We start from the raw sequence: 17,810 nt of genomic DNA on the forward strand, positions 1-17,810 counted from the left end.
GATGCTATCCTATCAATATGGGCCAACATTTCTAAAGAATGCTTTCAGCACCTTGTTGAATCAATGCCACGTAGAATTAAGGCAGTTCTGAAGGCGAAAGGGCGTCAAACACCGTATTAGTATGGTGTTCCTAATAATCCTTTAGGTGAGTGTACTTTGGGAAGACATTTTATTAAATTCAAAGGTACTGGTGGTATCAAGGTAAGTTACACAGAGCAAAACAATAAACAACTAGAAACTTTCTATTGGCCTTCCTTTAACAACTCAAGCTTAGTTTTAGGATGCACTCTGGAACCGTTGAAGGTAGTAGCAAAGGAGGCAATTAAAACAAAACTAGGTGCCATTATGAACAATGCAACACATCCTCTCTCTGACATACCAACACTGAGGACTTTCAGCCAACTAATAATTCAACAAAAGTGTGTCAAGAAACTTGACTGGGGTCTCCTTTATACCAATGGCAATACTCCTGCACAAAGCCAGAAGTTTTTTCTTTCTTTTTTTTTTTGCTTTTTAGTAATTCTGGTGTGTGTTCAGACCAAAGTGTGTGTGCATTTATCCATCCATCCATTATCCAACCCGCTATATCCTAACTACAGGATCACAGGGGTCTGCTGTTTCCAATCCCAGCCAGCACAGGGCTCAAGGCAGGAACAAATCCCAGGCAGGGCGCCAGCCCACTGCAGGGCACACAGACACCCACACACCAAGCACACACTAGGGACAATTTAGAATCGCCAGTGCACTTAACCTGCATGTCATCGGACTGTGGGAGGAAACCGGAGCACCCGGAGGAAACCCACGCAGACACGGGGAGAACATGCAAACTCCATGCAGGGAGGACCCGGGAAGCGAACCCAGGTCTCCTTACGGCAAGGCAGGAGCGCTACCACTGCGCCACCATGTGCATTTATTTATTTAGTTAATTATTTATCTGCCTATTTATGTATTTATTTATTTAAAGTGCTTCTGTAAAAAGCCCAATTTCCATCAAGGGGACAAATAAACTTCTACAAAGTTCAATCGAACTACCATATCAAACTTTTTCTCATGCCCTTTAGTTTTTTCAAACTTCTACTAGTTTGACTTACTTTGTTGACAGTAGCGGCTCTTTGTTATCCAAGTCAGAAGTTCTTATTTATTAATTTATTGGAGCTTCTGTAAAATTTTAATTTCTCCTTAGGGACAAATAAAGTATAGTCAATTCTAATCTAGTCTACGTTTCTCTTTTCCAAAGACCAGTTGTTCTGTGTCCATGCTGTGTCGTGTTGAATAAGATCATATTTTGAAATGCCCTGTGGATACAACTATTATTTTAATATGTTCGCTAGGTGTGTGACTTGTGTGTTACATTATGCTCCTGTACATAGTTGTGTGTCTGTTATTTATCTTAATAGTTCTGTAGGGAACAATAAACTGTCATGGTATGCCTTGGAGTTTTTCTCTGGTTAAACTATAGTTGTACATAAAGGTATTGTATATACCTTTCTTACTTGTGTGTATTTTGTTATTATTTAATGAGTATTGTTTGGTTGTATCATGTTATTTGTTTATTCATTTTTTAGGTTATGTAAGCTTTTTCTCTTTATGTTGAGCCTAATGGGGTGGGCCCTCTTGATTCAGCAGTTGTGGGACCACCTCTATATCTTTATGAGCCAGTGATAGCATTACTGCTAAAGCTGAAGCATTGACTAATATTTCTTCAACTTCCCTTTGGATTTTTGGATTTTGCTTTTGTAAATGCTTTTCTTATTAATGTATAGTATATGGACTATCTCCGTTTCTGGAATTTTAATTTTTGAATCACTGACTTATTTTTTTGTGTTTGTTTTTTTATACTTTTTGAATATTTTGTAACTTTTTTTAAATATTAAGGGAATTCTGTTGTGTTATTATAGACTTAGGATTCTACAGTTTCCTTCTTCTTTAACATGTGAAATACAAGCTTGGCTTTTTTTGTACTTGCCTTAAAATCCTGCTTCTTGAGTTGGATGGAGAAAACCATTAGTTTATTGCTATCCCTCTCTGAAGCTTCAAAGCCTAGTTTTGCGAGCTGGACAAATCATAACATAAATTTGAACCTCCTTTACATCAACTGTTATTCACCTGCATTTCTGAACATACAGACTATAATAATATTCTATTTTAATTTTTTACTGTTGTGATTCTTGGTTATAACATTTGGCACTTTAAGCTTTCATCACCATAGCATAGTTCTGTGAATATTTATGGTAAAAAAAAAAATAAAAATAAATAACTACAGGTAAAAGTCCGTTACAACGAACTGCCAGGGACCTAAAAATATTTCGTTGTAATGAAAATTTTGTTGTAATGAGATTCTGTATTTGTTGCTATAGTGCTTTCTTTAACTTGCATCCAGGCAGTTGCAATCATTTCAATAGCTTCTTTCACGTTAATTTTAATCTTCTATCTACAAGTTATGCTAATGAGAATTTTTCTCAGCATTTCCTTGCGATAATACACTTTCAGGGTGCGAATGATGCCCCAACCCAGTGGCTGAAGCACTGCTATGCAATTGGGTGGGGGAAATTCAACGAGAACATTATCTACATGTAGAAGCATGTTGTGGGCAGAACAGTTATCAATCAGAAGCCGAATCATCCGTTTCTTCTTCTTCATAGTGTGAGGTTTCTGAAATCCCCCCCCTGCGTCCCAAAGCATGATTGTCACATCTGTGGAAGATTGTTTGTCCGTTGCCAGGGCAGGGAAACAGCAGGCTCACAGTGCTGCAGTGAAGTGCCACAGAAGCAAATCCTAAAAGATCATGGGCGTGTTATAATTCCCTGTCTTACACCCCTAAACATGAGGCTGAGTCTCAGTACTTTAACAAAACCAGCTTTATTCAGCTTGAAACAGGAACAGCACGGTTATTTATTGTAGCAGGATCTGACACTCTCCTATACACTGACATAGCAATCAGGCAGGGATGTGGCCAAGTTAGTGGCCAAGTAATCCTGTTCCCTGCTTTTACAATTTTCCGTGCATCACCCATTGAGTTTGCTTTGGCGGAGAGACACAGCAGAGCTGTGAGCCTGCTTTTGCCCTGGCAACATATAAACAATCTTCCATAGATGTAGAGATTGGACTTTACAATGCTCTTTGGCGTGTTGTCCAGTTGGGGGAGGTCCCAAGAGAGTTTAGAAACCTCACATTTTCTTGAATGAATGCCGTATTAATAGTAGTGTTTCTTGAACGAGCATCACTGAACCACATAAAAACTGCTTTTTTGGCGTCTTCAAATGCAGCAATTCGCATATGTTTGCAACCCAAGATTTTTCTTCTTTTTTTGCTCGGTCTTTCAAGAAAGTCGACAGTGTCGATGGCGAAATTCCGAATTCACTGGCAACATCTTTTTTTCTTTTTGCCGCAATTGACAGCTGTAAAAATGTAAAGGTTTTTTTTTTCTAATATGAACTGTTATAGTTTTTTCGTGTCTGCCGTTTCAATAAGAGGGTGACATTGTTTTTCAAATGTTGACAAGCAATGAGCAAAAGGTATCACTGAAAACCACCGAAAACAAAAACAGCAAAAAAAAAAAAGTACGCGGAAAGTCAGAAGGAAGAAAATTTTTTTTTACAATATTTCTCTTTGGGGATCGTTGTGCACAACTGTGCTGTGACCACAGAACTAACTGCTCTGTGGATGATTCATTCAAGCATTTCATGGTCACCTCATTGTAATGAAAGTATCTGCTGAATGTACTTCGTAGTAACGAGATTTCTATAGACTCGTGTCATGGGGAAACTGTTGGGACTATAAAAATACTTCGTTGTAATGAAAATTTTGTTGCAAAGATATTTGTTGTAACAGAATTTTACCTGTATTAAATTTTGAGTACACTTTGAATTTCCGTAAGCCTGTACTGCATATTGATTATTAATCACAGATATCAAAAGGTCCTTGCATCACTCTTTTACAGTACTTAAAACCCTAGTGTATCACAGTTCTGCAGTCATGACTATATCAGTATGACATGACATTGCAAATGATTTTGCTGTGAGATAGTTTTGTTTAATTTGTACAGCAGTATATAAAAGTAGAGGTAGTAAATATATTATGCCTGTTTTATTTTTCAACTAAACTATGCTAGTAAAATGTTCCCCTTGGATTTTACATTGGAGTAAGTAGGTTTTCTTTAGAAAATGAATGTATCACTTAATAGCCACCTACTGAAATATATTACTCAGGTGGTGTAAGGAAAAAAAGCAGAAAGACAAAACAATATAAAGGTGTTTTTGTGCCATGGCTAAGCTCTTGATGTTAACTGTAATTGATAAAATTGTGTGTTATTTATTTCATCTAAACAAGCAATCGAATCTTTAATATTATCACTGGACAAATCTATTGAGCCAGCTGAGCAACTCAAATGGAAATCGCTTCTCTCAAACATTGTAAGAAGAAACATTTAGTCAATTGTACAGGGCAAACCAATAAAAGTAAGACCTAATAGTAACTTTCTTTTATTTGTTTATATTCGACATAAAGCAGTCTTACAAAGATATACAAAGGACAAATTGTAAACATTAACCCTTTATTTCCTAAAGCAATATCAAGCTGTTTTAACTTGGGACATCAAAAGAAAACAGAACGGAAATTCAGAAATACATAAACATGACTAGAACTGTTTTCATTGTTTTGTTTTCTTTAATGTAAAAATCACTTAAATAATATAACATTCTTAAAACTGCTTTCAGAGTTATGGGATGCCAAAGACTATCCCGGCTGCATCAGGCAGAAACCAGCTGTGGACAGGGCACCAGCCCACCACAGGGCCCACTCATGCATGCCCACATAAGGCCAATTTGGAACTGGCAATTAATCTAACTTGCACATCTTTTTAAACAAAGGGAGGAAGACATAGGCAGACATAGGGACAAACATACACATGTCACAAAGACAGTGACTGGGTATTGGATCTAAATTCACGACAGTGGATCTGTCAGGCATCACTGCCAACCTCTGTACCAGCATGAAATCCATTAAAGAATATAATGACTGTAAAATACATTGGAATGGTGAGTGTATGAAAAAAAATATATAAAACCTTTTCTGGATAATTTGCTGTTTTATATGTGAATCTGGATGGCAGAGTTGTGTTGAATGGTGCTTTAAAAAAATTAAACCCTCTTAAATGCATTTTAAATGCATCATTTTATTTTTGTACAATAAAAAAGTAAAGTGGTATCAAGAATAGCACACTGATGCTTGCACAGATTGCAGATGATTCTCTAGATATTTACTTATGCAGTGTAACTGTACTCTAATTATTCTCAAAAGCTGTACTTTGCAATTCATTCAATAACATTTCTTGGATGCGCTTGCTAATTTTGACTGGGCTGACTGCACTGTTTCAGAGGATAGCCAAAATAGCAAGGATGTGAATGCAGACAGTGATTTTGAGAAGAACTGGAATATATTGGGCACTTAGCTCCCAGCAAAGCTGTTAACTGGCAGGGCAATGGCTGTCTGTACAGTTCATAGGGCACACCAATCATTCATACCCACATTTTGCACACTTCAGGCTTGCCAGACTGCTGAAACCACCAGGGCTCCAGAATAAAGAAAAGGTTTGCAAAATCTTTCATTATTAATTGCTCTGCTAAGTAATGATTAAAAACAACAAATGTATTTTATTTTGAATACAAAGTTCTGCATGGTGTGTCAAGCAAATAAAATCAAACAATCTTAACACTTTTGTGATATAAATTATTTATTTACATTACAGAAAAAACATCAAGACAATGTATAACTATTTGAAATATATCCATACATAATCAAATATAGCTGTAGTATTATGTATTCATTGGTGTAGTTTTACCACAAATGCAAGGCAACATGTGTTAATCCCCCTTACTACAGACCTCAGTCACTTTATGAAGTTAAGAGTAGTATGGGGAGCAACGTACTGCGTATTTTTCTTGCACGGTCCCAGGGTCTTTAAATAAGTCTGGTTGATGCTCGTGTTGTGTTGTCCGAACTGTAATGTGTTGTATTTTGTTTCTGTCGGTTTATCCTGTTGCTTCTTGGACATTTTCTGTGGAAGAAAGAAGAATATAGCATTTTATTTGTCTTGAAAATATTAATATAAATACTGCATATTTCTTGCTAAACAAATATCTCTTGGACTCTTGTGAGTTTCTGCTGAGAATAAACTCAAACAGCCAATAAGCGTGCAGCATATGGTTATACTTCATTAGTTCATTATGCATCATTTAGGAAGAATACCAGAAATTAATAAATAATAGATAAGACTTAAAATAGTATTTCCAGTATCAATAAATTGTAATTTAAAAAAACAACTTTATAAATAAAACCTGGGGATAAATTAGCAAAAAAAGAAAAAGAAAAGAAAAACACAAATTTACAGACAGTCCTAACTTGCCTATAAATCAATGAACAATGTGTACAATTTCCAGAAAGAAAATTCCAAGCTATTTTGAATCAGCATACTAATAAATATATAGGACGATGGCATACATTTGAAAGTAATAGTAGTTGAAATCTGAGTACTTGGCAGTTTTCTCAGTGACCTTGGGTGTTTAGATTACATTAAGTAAAAAAGGAGGCACATCCAGTAAAGAAAGGTGTCAGAGGAGAATACATAAAAGGATAGAAGCGCAGCAAGATGAACTGACAGAAATGATACAAAAAGTTCCAGTAAACCAATAATTTTTTTGTTGTTAAAACAGCAGGTGAAGTCAACACCTTGTCTATATCAGGGGTCCTCAATTACGGTCCCGGAGGGCCATAGTGGCTGCAGGTTTTTGTTCAGTCTCACCCTTTTTCCTACAGATACACCCAGTACTCAATCCTCTTCTCATTCACTGATTAATGTAAATAATTAAATCAAACTAGCCACTTTCCATTAACCAATAAATACAAAAATAAATAAATTAACTAAATACTGTGAACACATGGGCACCCCAAATTCAACCATAATTAATAAATAATAAAGATAAAATATATACCTTTCTACCCAAAGTTATGGGCCTGTGTTGTGGTTTAACACCATTGTTTCCTCACAAACAAAACAATGACTGGCCCTTTCACTTGTATATTGCAAGCAAACAAAAAAAAAATCTATGAATAATGCACATTTTTTTTTCATGGTTAAACACAGCCCCTCTGTGATAATCTGCTGCCTATTTTATCCACACACAACTTCAGGCTGTAAGGACGTGGGTGTCTTCTACCAATTCGACACAGTAACGACATAATAAAAAAAGTTCAGTTTGACTTACCAGAATATATGTAAACTGTACACTTCACTTTTCATCACTAGCAGACTTTCATTTGTTTCTAGCACAGTGTGTATACTTGCCAACACACTCTACTGTATATGAAAACCACAAACACATCATTAACCTTTATGTGAAACCTTTATTTTTTTGACTTTGTTGTCTTTAAAATAACAGTAAGACCTGCAATGATGTATGGAGCTGAGACATGACCAGTAAAGGGAGCACTGGAGAAGAAGTTAGATGTGACAGAAATGAGAATGTTGAGATGGAAGTGTGGAGTTGCAAAAAAGGACAGAATAAGAAATGAGACAATCAGAGGGACAACAAAAGTGGGAGAGATATTGAAGAAAGAACAGGAAATAAGGTTGAAATGGTTTGGACATGTGATGAGGAGAGACAATGAATATGTATTCAAAAGAGTGATTGGAATCGAAGTACAGCGGAAGAGAAACCGTGGGAGGCCAAAGCAGAGGTGGATGGTGTTGTATCCAGACACAAAACTCGTCATACACGGGTTTTGCCCAAATGTTTTCTTATTGTCTTTTATTTCCAACCTTCTTTTCCCACAAACCCTCAGTTCACCACACCCTATTTTATACCCATCCTGCCTTGTCTTTTAGTAAAAAACTATGTACAAACTTTTAAAGAAACATAGGGTTAAATTCTGGACATAACATTTTCCCCCCTTTCCTCCTTAACCTTCTGTTACATAATCACTGAGCCAATGTGGGGAACCCGTGCCCTTTGGTCGATGATAAGTTTGTGAAGAAACAGGAAAGGTCTGGGAAGATAACCCCAAAGATGTAGCTTCTGTTGTGGGGCACTGCCAAGTGAGGACCGAAGTCTCCGAAAGTGTAGTGCTGGCTGATGAAGGTGGTGGCACTGCACAAAGACGATTAGCATGCCAACGTGACCCATCTGTAAGCTGGAAAGTGGAAGGACCCAGTTGCCTTAAAATTTGAATGGGATCTGACCAGTAAGACTGTAGCTTGTTCTTGCGATTTGCATGCTTTACCCTTACCCAATCTGAAACAGCCAGTCTGGGTGACTTTGCATGTTTGGCCCTGTCATAATTATGTTTCATTTGATACTGTGACTGTAGTACCTTTTGAGCTGCTTTTGTGGGCATCTGTGCCCCATAACCAGGTTTGGATTTTGGTGCTAGTCGCGTTAAAGGCAATTTTAGTTCTCGGCCTATCATTAAAGAAGCAGGGGAGACACCTGTAGTAGCATGCATGGAAGCTCGTGTGTGCAACAGAGTTAGATGGAGAGCATCATCAAAAATCCTTCCTTCCATTAAGTATGCTCTGATGCCCTCTTTCAGTCTACGGTTCAGGCGTTCCACCCCACCATTAGCTTCAGGGTGATACACTGCTGTTTTGATGTGTTTAATACCATTGTCTTTGAGAAAAGAAGTAAACACTGCTGATGAAAACTGGGGTCCGTTGTCTGTTGTAATAACACTTGGCAAACCCACTGACTGAAAAGGTGGCTTAGAGAACGTATGATAGAGTGTGTCGTGGTGGAGCTCAGCATGATGGCCTCAGGCCATTTTGAATACAAGTCATGCACAACCAAAAGGTACCTTGCATGAGCCGGAGCCCCATGGAGTTCCCCACAAATATCTATTTCTAAGTGTTCCCAAGGGGATGCCGGCCATGCCACAGGTCTCAAAGGAGCTGGTGTGGGCCTCATTGTCTTGCCACTCGCTAAACACGCTGAGCAGTCTTTCACCAGCAGTTCCACATCACGATCAATGTTTGGCCACCAGACCGTGTCCCTGCAGCGTTGTTTTACTTTCACAATTCCCAAATGGCCCTCATGGGCCATGTGGAGTACTCTTGCCCGAGAGATTCAGGAATTAAGGTTCGGTGGCCCCTTGCTACACATACTTCATCCCAACAAGAAAGTTCATCTCGCACCCGATAAAAGGGAAGAAGTGCTGGCTCCACAACTTTTGGCCATCCCTCCACAGTATATTTTCGTATCAGACAGAGTAGTTCATCCTCACAGGAGGCCTGACGTAGTTCCTCTATGGCTACTGTGCCCTTAAGTGCTTCCTGCAGCGTGTGAATCCAGGCACTCTCCTCCTCTGAGACCACACCCACAGGCAGGGATACGGAAACAGCCCTAGAAAGTAAATCAGCAACTGTATTTTCATAGCCAGGTGTGAACTGTAGTTTAAAGTTGTACTGGTTTAACCGATCTGCCCACCGGAGGAGCCGGAGTGGCTTGTGACCTGAACCCCCCTTGCCCAGAAGAGCGGTTAATGCCTGGTGGTCAGTGCGCAAGGTAAAATGCCGGCCATAAAGATAAATATGCCAACGTTCACAGGCCCACAAGCAAGCTAGCGCTTCTCTCTCTCCCACAGAGTACTTCTGTTCAGCTTCTGTGAGGGCACGGGAGGCAAAAGCAACTGGGCGCTCCACACCATCAACTATCTGGGATAGAACAGCACCCAATGCCACAGCTGAGGCATCACATGTGACCAGAGTGGGGGCAGCTAGGCTGAAATGAGCTAGTGTCGGTGGCCTTGTGAGCTGTTGTTTGATGTCATGAATTGCCTGTGTACAAGCAGCAGTCCAAACCCATGTAGCATCCTTTTTCAAAAGGGCCCTCAATGGTGCTGTTTTGTCAGCATAATGTGGTAGAAAACGAAGGTAGTAATTTGCCATACCCAAAAATGAGGCCAACTCAGTAGTTGATTTAGGCTCCGCAAGGCCAGTATAGCATCCACATTAGACAGCAAGGGCTGGATGCCATTGCACGTAAGTTTGTGCCCCACAAAGTCAATTTCTGGAGCGCTAAAATACACTTTTCAACATTTAAGGTGGCCTGGTTTTGCTCCAGTCGGTGCAGTACCTGCTGCAAACGAACATCATGTTGTTCTTGTGTGGGGCCATGTACCACAATGTCATCTAAATATATCGACACACCAGGAATGTTTGCCAGTAGTAGTGACATGATCTTTTGGAAACAGCTTGGAGCAGAGCTTAATCCAAAAGCCATCCGTGTGAACCTGAAAACCCCCAAGTGAGAAACAAAAGCAGTCAAATCCCGACTAGCAGCATGTAATGGCACTTGTAAATAACCCTGTGCAAGGTCCAATTTAGTGAAACGGCTGAGCCCTGGAACTGCGTTGTGAGCTCCTCTGTTGTAGGCAATGGATATTTATCAGGAATTATGGCTTTATTAACTTCCCTCAAATCCACACACAAACGAATTTTGCCATTCTTTTTCCGTGCCATAACAAGATTTGATATCCAAGGTGAAGCATCAACTGGCTCAATGAGGCCAGCCTCCTGCAACCTTTCCAACTCCGCAGAGACCTCCTCACGTAGTGCCAACGGAATCCGGAAGGGGCTGAATCACTGGGGCTTTGTCTGTGTTAATCGTCGGCTTGTGGACAAAACCAGTGATACAGCCAAGACCTGTGAATAAGGCTGGAAACCTCTGTAGCCAGGAGTCCACAACTTGCAAAATTTGGCAACCCTCAAAGTCCGATACTGTAAAGCTTAAAGCAAGGAAAAGATCAAGCCCCATGATGTTAGCTCCACCTGCTGTGATGTGGAAAGACACTGCTGAAGTGGTTCTATCTTTGTAACTCACAGTCAAAATAACTGTACCTAGGACATTTATAGGAGACTGATCATAGCCAGTGAGTTGTACAGCTGCAGGTTTAACAGGTACATGAGAAAAACCTGTCAAACGTGGTTTTATTTAAAAGAGACACTCTAGCACCAGTATCTAGTAGGAGTGGGATTTCCACACCACCCACCATGCAGATGAGGTGTTTTAAGAACGGTGTGTTCCGCTGCACCCAATTTATAGGTTCTGGCGAGTGAGCACGCCGATACTCCCGTGCAGGCTCACTTGCAGTAACAGGTGCGAGAGCTGACCGGCACCAGCGTGCGAAATGATTAAGTTTATTACAGCGGCGGCATCGCTGGCCTTGTGCAGGGCATGTGGCTGCCCTCGTATTATGCTGATTTGACCCACAGTTTGAACAACGTTGCGATGTAGTCGCAGCTGTGACTTTGTGCACAGGGATTTGATTTGAAGTCTCCGCGTGCGCTCCTTGCAACTTTTGCGCATCCGCAACAGCGGTTTCTGTCTGTTTTCCTAGTGACACCGTTTTCTCTAGTGTGAGGTCATCGGGTTCAAGCAGTAACCTAGCGCGCAGCTGATTGCAATTGGTTTTCTCAATGATTTGATCGCGGATCATTTCGTTTTGCAGGGTTCCAAAATTACAATGCCGCGCCAGTTCATGTAAAGCAGAGACGTACTGAGTTATCGACTCACCCGGCTGTTGTGCTCGTTGACGAAAATGAAAACGATGCATAAGGACACTGCGACCAGAGCTGAAATATGCCGCTAATGCTGCCTTTGCTGCTGCATACGTAGGTGCGTCCGGTTGCAACGTGGAGAAAATGCGCTGTCCCTCTACTCCCAAACAGTGCAACAACAAAGCCCTCTTCCTAACATCCGCCATATCCTGAACATCAAGGGCTACCAAATATAGTTCGAACGACTCAATCCATCTCTGCCAGGGCACTGGAGGCTCTCCTGTGATGGTCAGGAACGGGTTAGGAGGTGGTAACGTGAACTCAGCCATCCTCGTCTGACAAAATGTTGTATCCAGACACAAAAACTCGTCATACACGGGTTTTGCCCAAATGTTTTCTTATTGTCTTTTATTTCCAACCTTCTTTTTCCCACAAACCCTCAGTTCACCACACCCTATTTTATACCCATCCTGCCTTGTCTTTTAGTAAAAACTATGTACAAACTTTTAAAGAAACATAGGGTTAAATTCTGGACATAACAGATGGCTAAAGTAAAAGAAGATCTGAAAGAAAAGGGCTTGACTGGCAAGGAGGTGCAGGACTGAGCTGTTAGGAGAAGATCGATGAAGCACATCGACCCCATATAGAATTGGGAAAAGATAAAGGGGAAATAGAAGATTCTATATGTCAGGAGTTTTCAAGTTCAGTCCCAGGCTGCCTTACTGTGGCTGTGAGTTTATGTCCCGCTCAATTTTTTCTTTTATTTGGATTCCTGCTTTAATCAAGCAAACTGTCACTTATCAGTTTCTGTGTTTCTTTTGTCAATCTATAAATTATAAACTGGCTATTAATCATTATCTGACATTAGTAAAAATAGTTTGATGTTGCGATATATATATATATATATATATATATATATATATATATATATATATATATATATATATATATATATATATATATATATATATAAATACTGCTCACTTTTTAATCAGAGTATAGCATAAAGTCAATGAAACTTATGGGATATTAATCTGGTCAGTTAAGTAGCAGAGGGGGTTGTTAATCAGTTTCAGCTGCTGTGGTGTTAATGAAATTAACAACAGATGCACTAGAGGGGCAACAATGAGATGACCCCAAAACAGGAATGGTTTAACAGGTGGAGGCCACTGACATTTTTCCCTCCTCATCTTTTCTGACTGTTTCTTCACTAGTTTTGCATTTGGCTACAGTCAGTGTCACTACTGGTAGCATGAGGCGATACCTGGACCCTACAGAGGTTGCACAGGTAGTCCAACTTCTCCAGGATGGCACATCAATACGTGTCATTGCCAGAAGGTTTGCTGTGTCTCCCTGCACAGTCTCAAGGGCATGGAGGAGATTCTAGGAGACAAGCAGTTACTCTAGGAGAGCTGGAGAGGGCCATAGAAGGTCCATAACCCATCAGCAGGACCAGTATCTGCTCCTTTGGGCAAGGAGGAACAGGATGAGCACTGCCAGAGCCCTACAAAATGACCTCCAGCAGGCCACTGGTGTGAATGTCTCTGACCAAACAACCAGAAAGACTTCATGAGGGTGACCCAAGGGCCCCATGTCCTCTAATGGGCCCTGAGCTCACTGCCCAGCAGCATGCAGCTCGATTGGCATTCGCCATAGAATACCAGAATTGGCAGATGCACCACTGGTGCCCTGTGCTTTTTACAGATGAGAGCAGGTTCACCCTGAGCACGTGACAGAAGTGAAAGGGTCTGGAGAAGCCATGGAGAACATTATGCTGCCTGTAACATCATTCAGCATGAGCAGTTTGGTGGTGGGTTAATGATTGTCTGGGGAGGCATATCCATGGAGGGTCACACAGACCGCTACAGGCTTGACAAAGGCACCTTGGCTGCCATTAGGTATCAGGATGAAATCCTTGGACCCATTGTCAGACCCTATGCTGGTACAGTGGCTCCTGGTGCACAATTCCTGGCCTCATGTGGTGAGAGTATGCAGGCAGTTCCTGGAGGATGAAGGAATTGATACCATTGACTGGCCACCACACTTTCCTGACCTAAATCCAATAGAACACCTCTGGGACATTATGTTTTGGTCCATCCAATGCCACCAGGTTGCACCTCAGACTGTCCAGGAGCTCAGTGATGCCCTGGTCCAGATCTGGGAGGAGATCTCCCACAACACCATCTGTCATCTCATTAGAAGCATGCACCGATGTTGTCAGGCATGTATACAAGAACACAGGGGCCATACAAAGTGCTGCGTACAATTTTGAGTTGCTGCAATTAAATTTTGGCAAAATGGACTAGCCTGCCACATAATTTTTTCACTCTGATTTGTGGGGCGTCTTTGAATTCAGGGCTCTGTAGGTTGATCATTTTCATTTCCATCAAACGATGTGGCATCCTTTCGTTCCTAACACATTACCCAGTCTATATCAGTATAGATATCCAGGAGGATTTCTTTTTCCCATTGAGATCTGATGTGTTTTCAAAGTGTTCCTTTAATTTTTGTGAGCAGTGTATATATATATATATATATATATATATATATATATATATATATATATATATATATATATATATATACACACACATATACTACAGGGGCTAGCGCCCTGCCCGGGGTTTGTTTAGATGGATATATACATATATTAAATTATAATGTTTAGGAGATGGATGGATGAATGTATAATGTACACTATTGATTATTGTAGCTTTGTAGCTTTAATATGTGTAAACAATTTGTATAATAAGTTAACTAATCAAAATTGCTATGTAATCAGTCACATCCTCTAAAGTCAGGAGGTGAATTACCTCTTAGGACAAGTGATGTCAGTGGCAGCTATCCTGACAAGTGTAGAACTCAATCGGAGATGCTGTTTGAGAAAGTGCCATCCAAGAAGCCAAGTCGCACATCTAAATGCTCTTTTGTGGTTGTACATGTGCCCCTTTGGACAATCTTAGTAATCAACAACTATTGGAAAAATACGGGCTGTCTGGGGTTGGAATAATAATCCTACTTGGTCTGGTGCAGGATGACTTGTGTTTGTGTGTGAACCATAATGTCATGTAATATTGGTTTCTTTCACTAAGGCAGCCATAGATACATGGAAGTAACCCCACCCAAATGTTCTCCGCAAATTTATAATTGTAAGTAGAGCTTGGCAGTTCGAATGAGACAACAATTTTGAGTGTGTTCTCATCTTTTAATTGATCAAACAACAGATCTTTAAGAGTGTGTTAGCTTACAGTGATTTTTAAGTTTACATTCTGTTATCCCTTTAAAAAACTAACCCAACACACTAGTATGTTGTTGTTTTTTATGAATTACTGATATAAGTGGGATAGAGCAAAACCAATCTGGACATAGGTAGTAGGCAGAGTACATGCACACTATAGATAAAAATTAAATACAAAAATTAGATTATACTACTTTGTTGTGCATAAAAATGAAGTACAGACTAAACTTTTTTTTTTTCTTTTTGAATTTTTATATTCCTAAATGTCAGTGCTTTCCTTTCCCTTTTTCACTTGGCTGCAATGTGTTATTGTTCAGCTATCTTACTGCATTCAGGTCGGTGATTACTTTTATATTATGGTTAATGTTTGGTGATGACAATTTATGAAGAATCATTCAGTCCATCATATACCTCAAAATAACCATTAAACCAGTGGTAACGATGAAGATGGTGATGATGTGTGCTTATGTAGGTATGTACAGTAAATGCTATGTTGGAATGTTGTTGTGCATTCCTTTACAAGCTCTAATTAAGAATGGAATTATTGTAATTCAATTGTAATTTCAAGTGGGCTTCTTCATTTTTTATCACAAAAGAGGAACATTAACAATGCATTACTATCTGTAAGCTATTAGATAATGAACTTACTTAGTATTTTCCACTATCACCTATTACCACTTTTAAGTGTTTTTAACAAAGTATACCATAAAAATGTATACATGAATAAACTGAAAGCAGTAACTCTTCTCAGCACATTTATAGGCAAAGGTTTCCAAGAAATTATTACAGTACAGGAGCAATAAATATAAATTTTTAACATTTGGAAGAGAGTTACGACTTGTGTGAAAATTCATTTATTTACTTCTGTATTTCAAATGTGTCAGATATTGAAGTGTAAATGTAACAGGAATTGTTGCATATTGCATCATATTAGGAGCACAGTAACTAGCACAGTTACAAGTTCAGGCATTTAAAATAATATCATTGTTGACTAATTCCTATAGGGTGGTCCAGATCTACTTATGCAATTTTCATTACACTCTAACTTATTAAGTTTATTACATAGAAAATCACCCAAAAAATCCTGGACCATTGAGAAGTGTGCGAACTGACGACATGAAGAATTGTCTTCGTGCTGAACTGGAATCGTCCCCACATAAATCAAAGTCATACAGACAATCTGGTTCTGCATAATTAGATCTGGACCACCCTGTATATTGAAATAAGGTATATCACAATGTCCAAAAATGTCCTTTTGAGAATAGTAACTGCTAATTATCATGATTCAATACAAAATAATTCCTTTTTATTTGACTACTAGCTATAAGAATAATAGGTCTCAATTATAGTGCCATCAGTTATTCAGGCGTATCAGAAGTACTATGTAACTAATCAAGTACATTCCTGTATACAATATTTGTACTTTTTTTTAAGTGCTAATATTGTTGGCTGGCAGTGTGATTTAGTGGTTAAGACTTTGGACCTAGGCCTTCAAACCCTGAGGCTGTGTGTTCAAATCTTACTACTGACACTGTGTGACCATGAGGAAGTCACTTCACCTGCCCGTGTTCCTACTGGAAAAACAAATGAAATGTAACCAGTTGTATCTCAGATGTTTTAAGTCAAATAATAAATAATAATAATATTATTAGATCACTGGAGCTGCTTACTCCTGAACATGCTATATACAATTGTTCATGAGGAAAACATTCCTGCATTGTATTCATTCCCACTCTTCCTAGTGACTTTGCAAAATACAATTTTACAGTAAAGTGTATTAGTTTGAAGTGAAATTTATAATCAGTAGAAAAAGTGTGAAATTACAGTATATTTTTTATCATTATTAGATAACTTTACTTGACTTTCATCTGTTTATGTCATTCACCCTGGTAAAATTTTCTTTTTGTGTTTTATGTCACTTGTATGCAGTCCCTCCTTCTGCAGATAGGAATGTACAGTATATGCAAAGCTGTGCTTGAAGTGGATATACAGAAGTGCAGGTACCCTATGTGTCATACTGATATATTAACACAATGAGTGGGGAAAGCACAGAGAAGTGACCTTGAGCATCACAATATAGTTTTGGTGGCTTCCCCATTAAAAATTTAAGGGCCACTATCTAAGACCAACACTAGTGTATTATTTGATTTTAGCTCTGTGATTGAAGAGTGGTCGGTGTTGTGAATTCTGTCTCTCTTGTAGTTTTCAGGTCTGTGACTGGGGGCTGGAGGTTTGACAGAGTGGTACAGATAACCAAGATGAGAGCCAGTACACATCTAAAAGTGCTAGTAGTCAACAGCAAAAAAACAGTGTTGGCTTATCACTGAGCTTTGCATTTTCCTTGAACTTTGCAATATTTTCCCCTTCCATTTCACAACATCTCTTTTTTCTTATCCAGGATACCACCCATTTCTCAGTCGTCCACCCACCTTATTGGTAAGCACTGCCATTTACATGGCATGTCGATCGCTTCTACTACATCCTTTGTTTGCGTAAAGCACACTGTCTGCACAGCGCAGGACATGTAAGTCAGCATAATATTACCGTATATACTCATGTTTAAGTTCTCCAGCGGATAAGTCGGGGCTTGTTTTTAGCGTATTATTTCCGGTATTTTAAAATGTAAGTTGTATAAGTCGAATGTGGAAAACCCATGCTATTGGTCCAAGAGATTTTGATATGCTAATACCCACCTGAGTATGGTATCATATTAGGGCCATGGAGAAGAAAAATAAATACGGACACAGTGAAGAAAAAAAAAGTGTATGTCAAGATTAAAGTCGACATGTTGACTTTATTCTCGTAGTTTATTTTGTCATTAAAGTGGATCATTGTAAATGTCATTTTAAAATCAATGTTTAATTTACTAAATTTTCTCAAACCCCATCATAAGTAATGTAGCACATTACACGCTTTGTGTTAAGTGTTCCCTGACCCATATTACTTGGTACCCTAAAATATTGTTATATCGAAATGTTCTTTCGTGGCAGATACCTGCTGCCCTAGATATACCATTCTGCAAAA

The 17,810-nt window shown here is 39.2% G+C and overlaps 1 protein-coding gene across 1 annotated transcript in view; it reads right to left on the bottom strand.

Moving 5' to 3' along the window:
* Positions 1–4,539: 4,539 nt before the first annotated feature.
* The window catches only part of tmeff2a (transmembrane protein with EGF-like and two follistatin-like domains 2a), a 725,006-nt gene continuing 711,735 nt past the window's right edge, over positions 4,540–17,810 (bottom strand). The window contains exon 10 of the mRNA XM_039755899.1: positions 4,540–6,055. Coding sequence (XP_039611833.1) covers positions 5,959–6,055 — 97 coding nt within the window. The 3' untranslated portion in view covers positions 4,540–5,958. The remainder of the gene's footprint in view (positions 6,056–17,810) is intronic.

This window comes from Polypterus senegalus, chromosome 6 (assembly GCF_016835505.1).
Source record: "Polypterus senegalus isolate Bchr_013 chromosome 6, ASM1683550v1, whole genome shotgun sequence".
In the NCBI taxonomy this organism is placed as follows: domain Eukaryota; kingdom Metazoa; phylum Chordata; class Cladistia; order Polypteriformes; family Polypteridae; genus Polypterus; species Polypterus senegalus.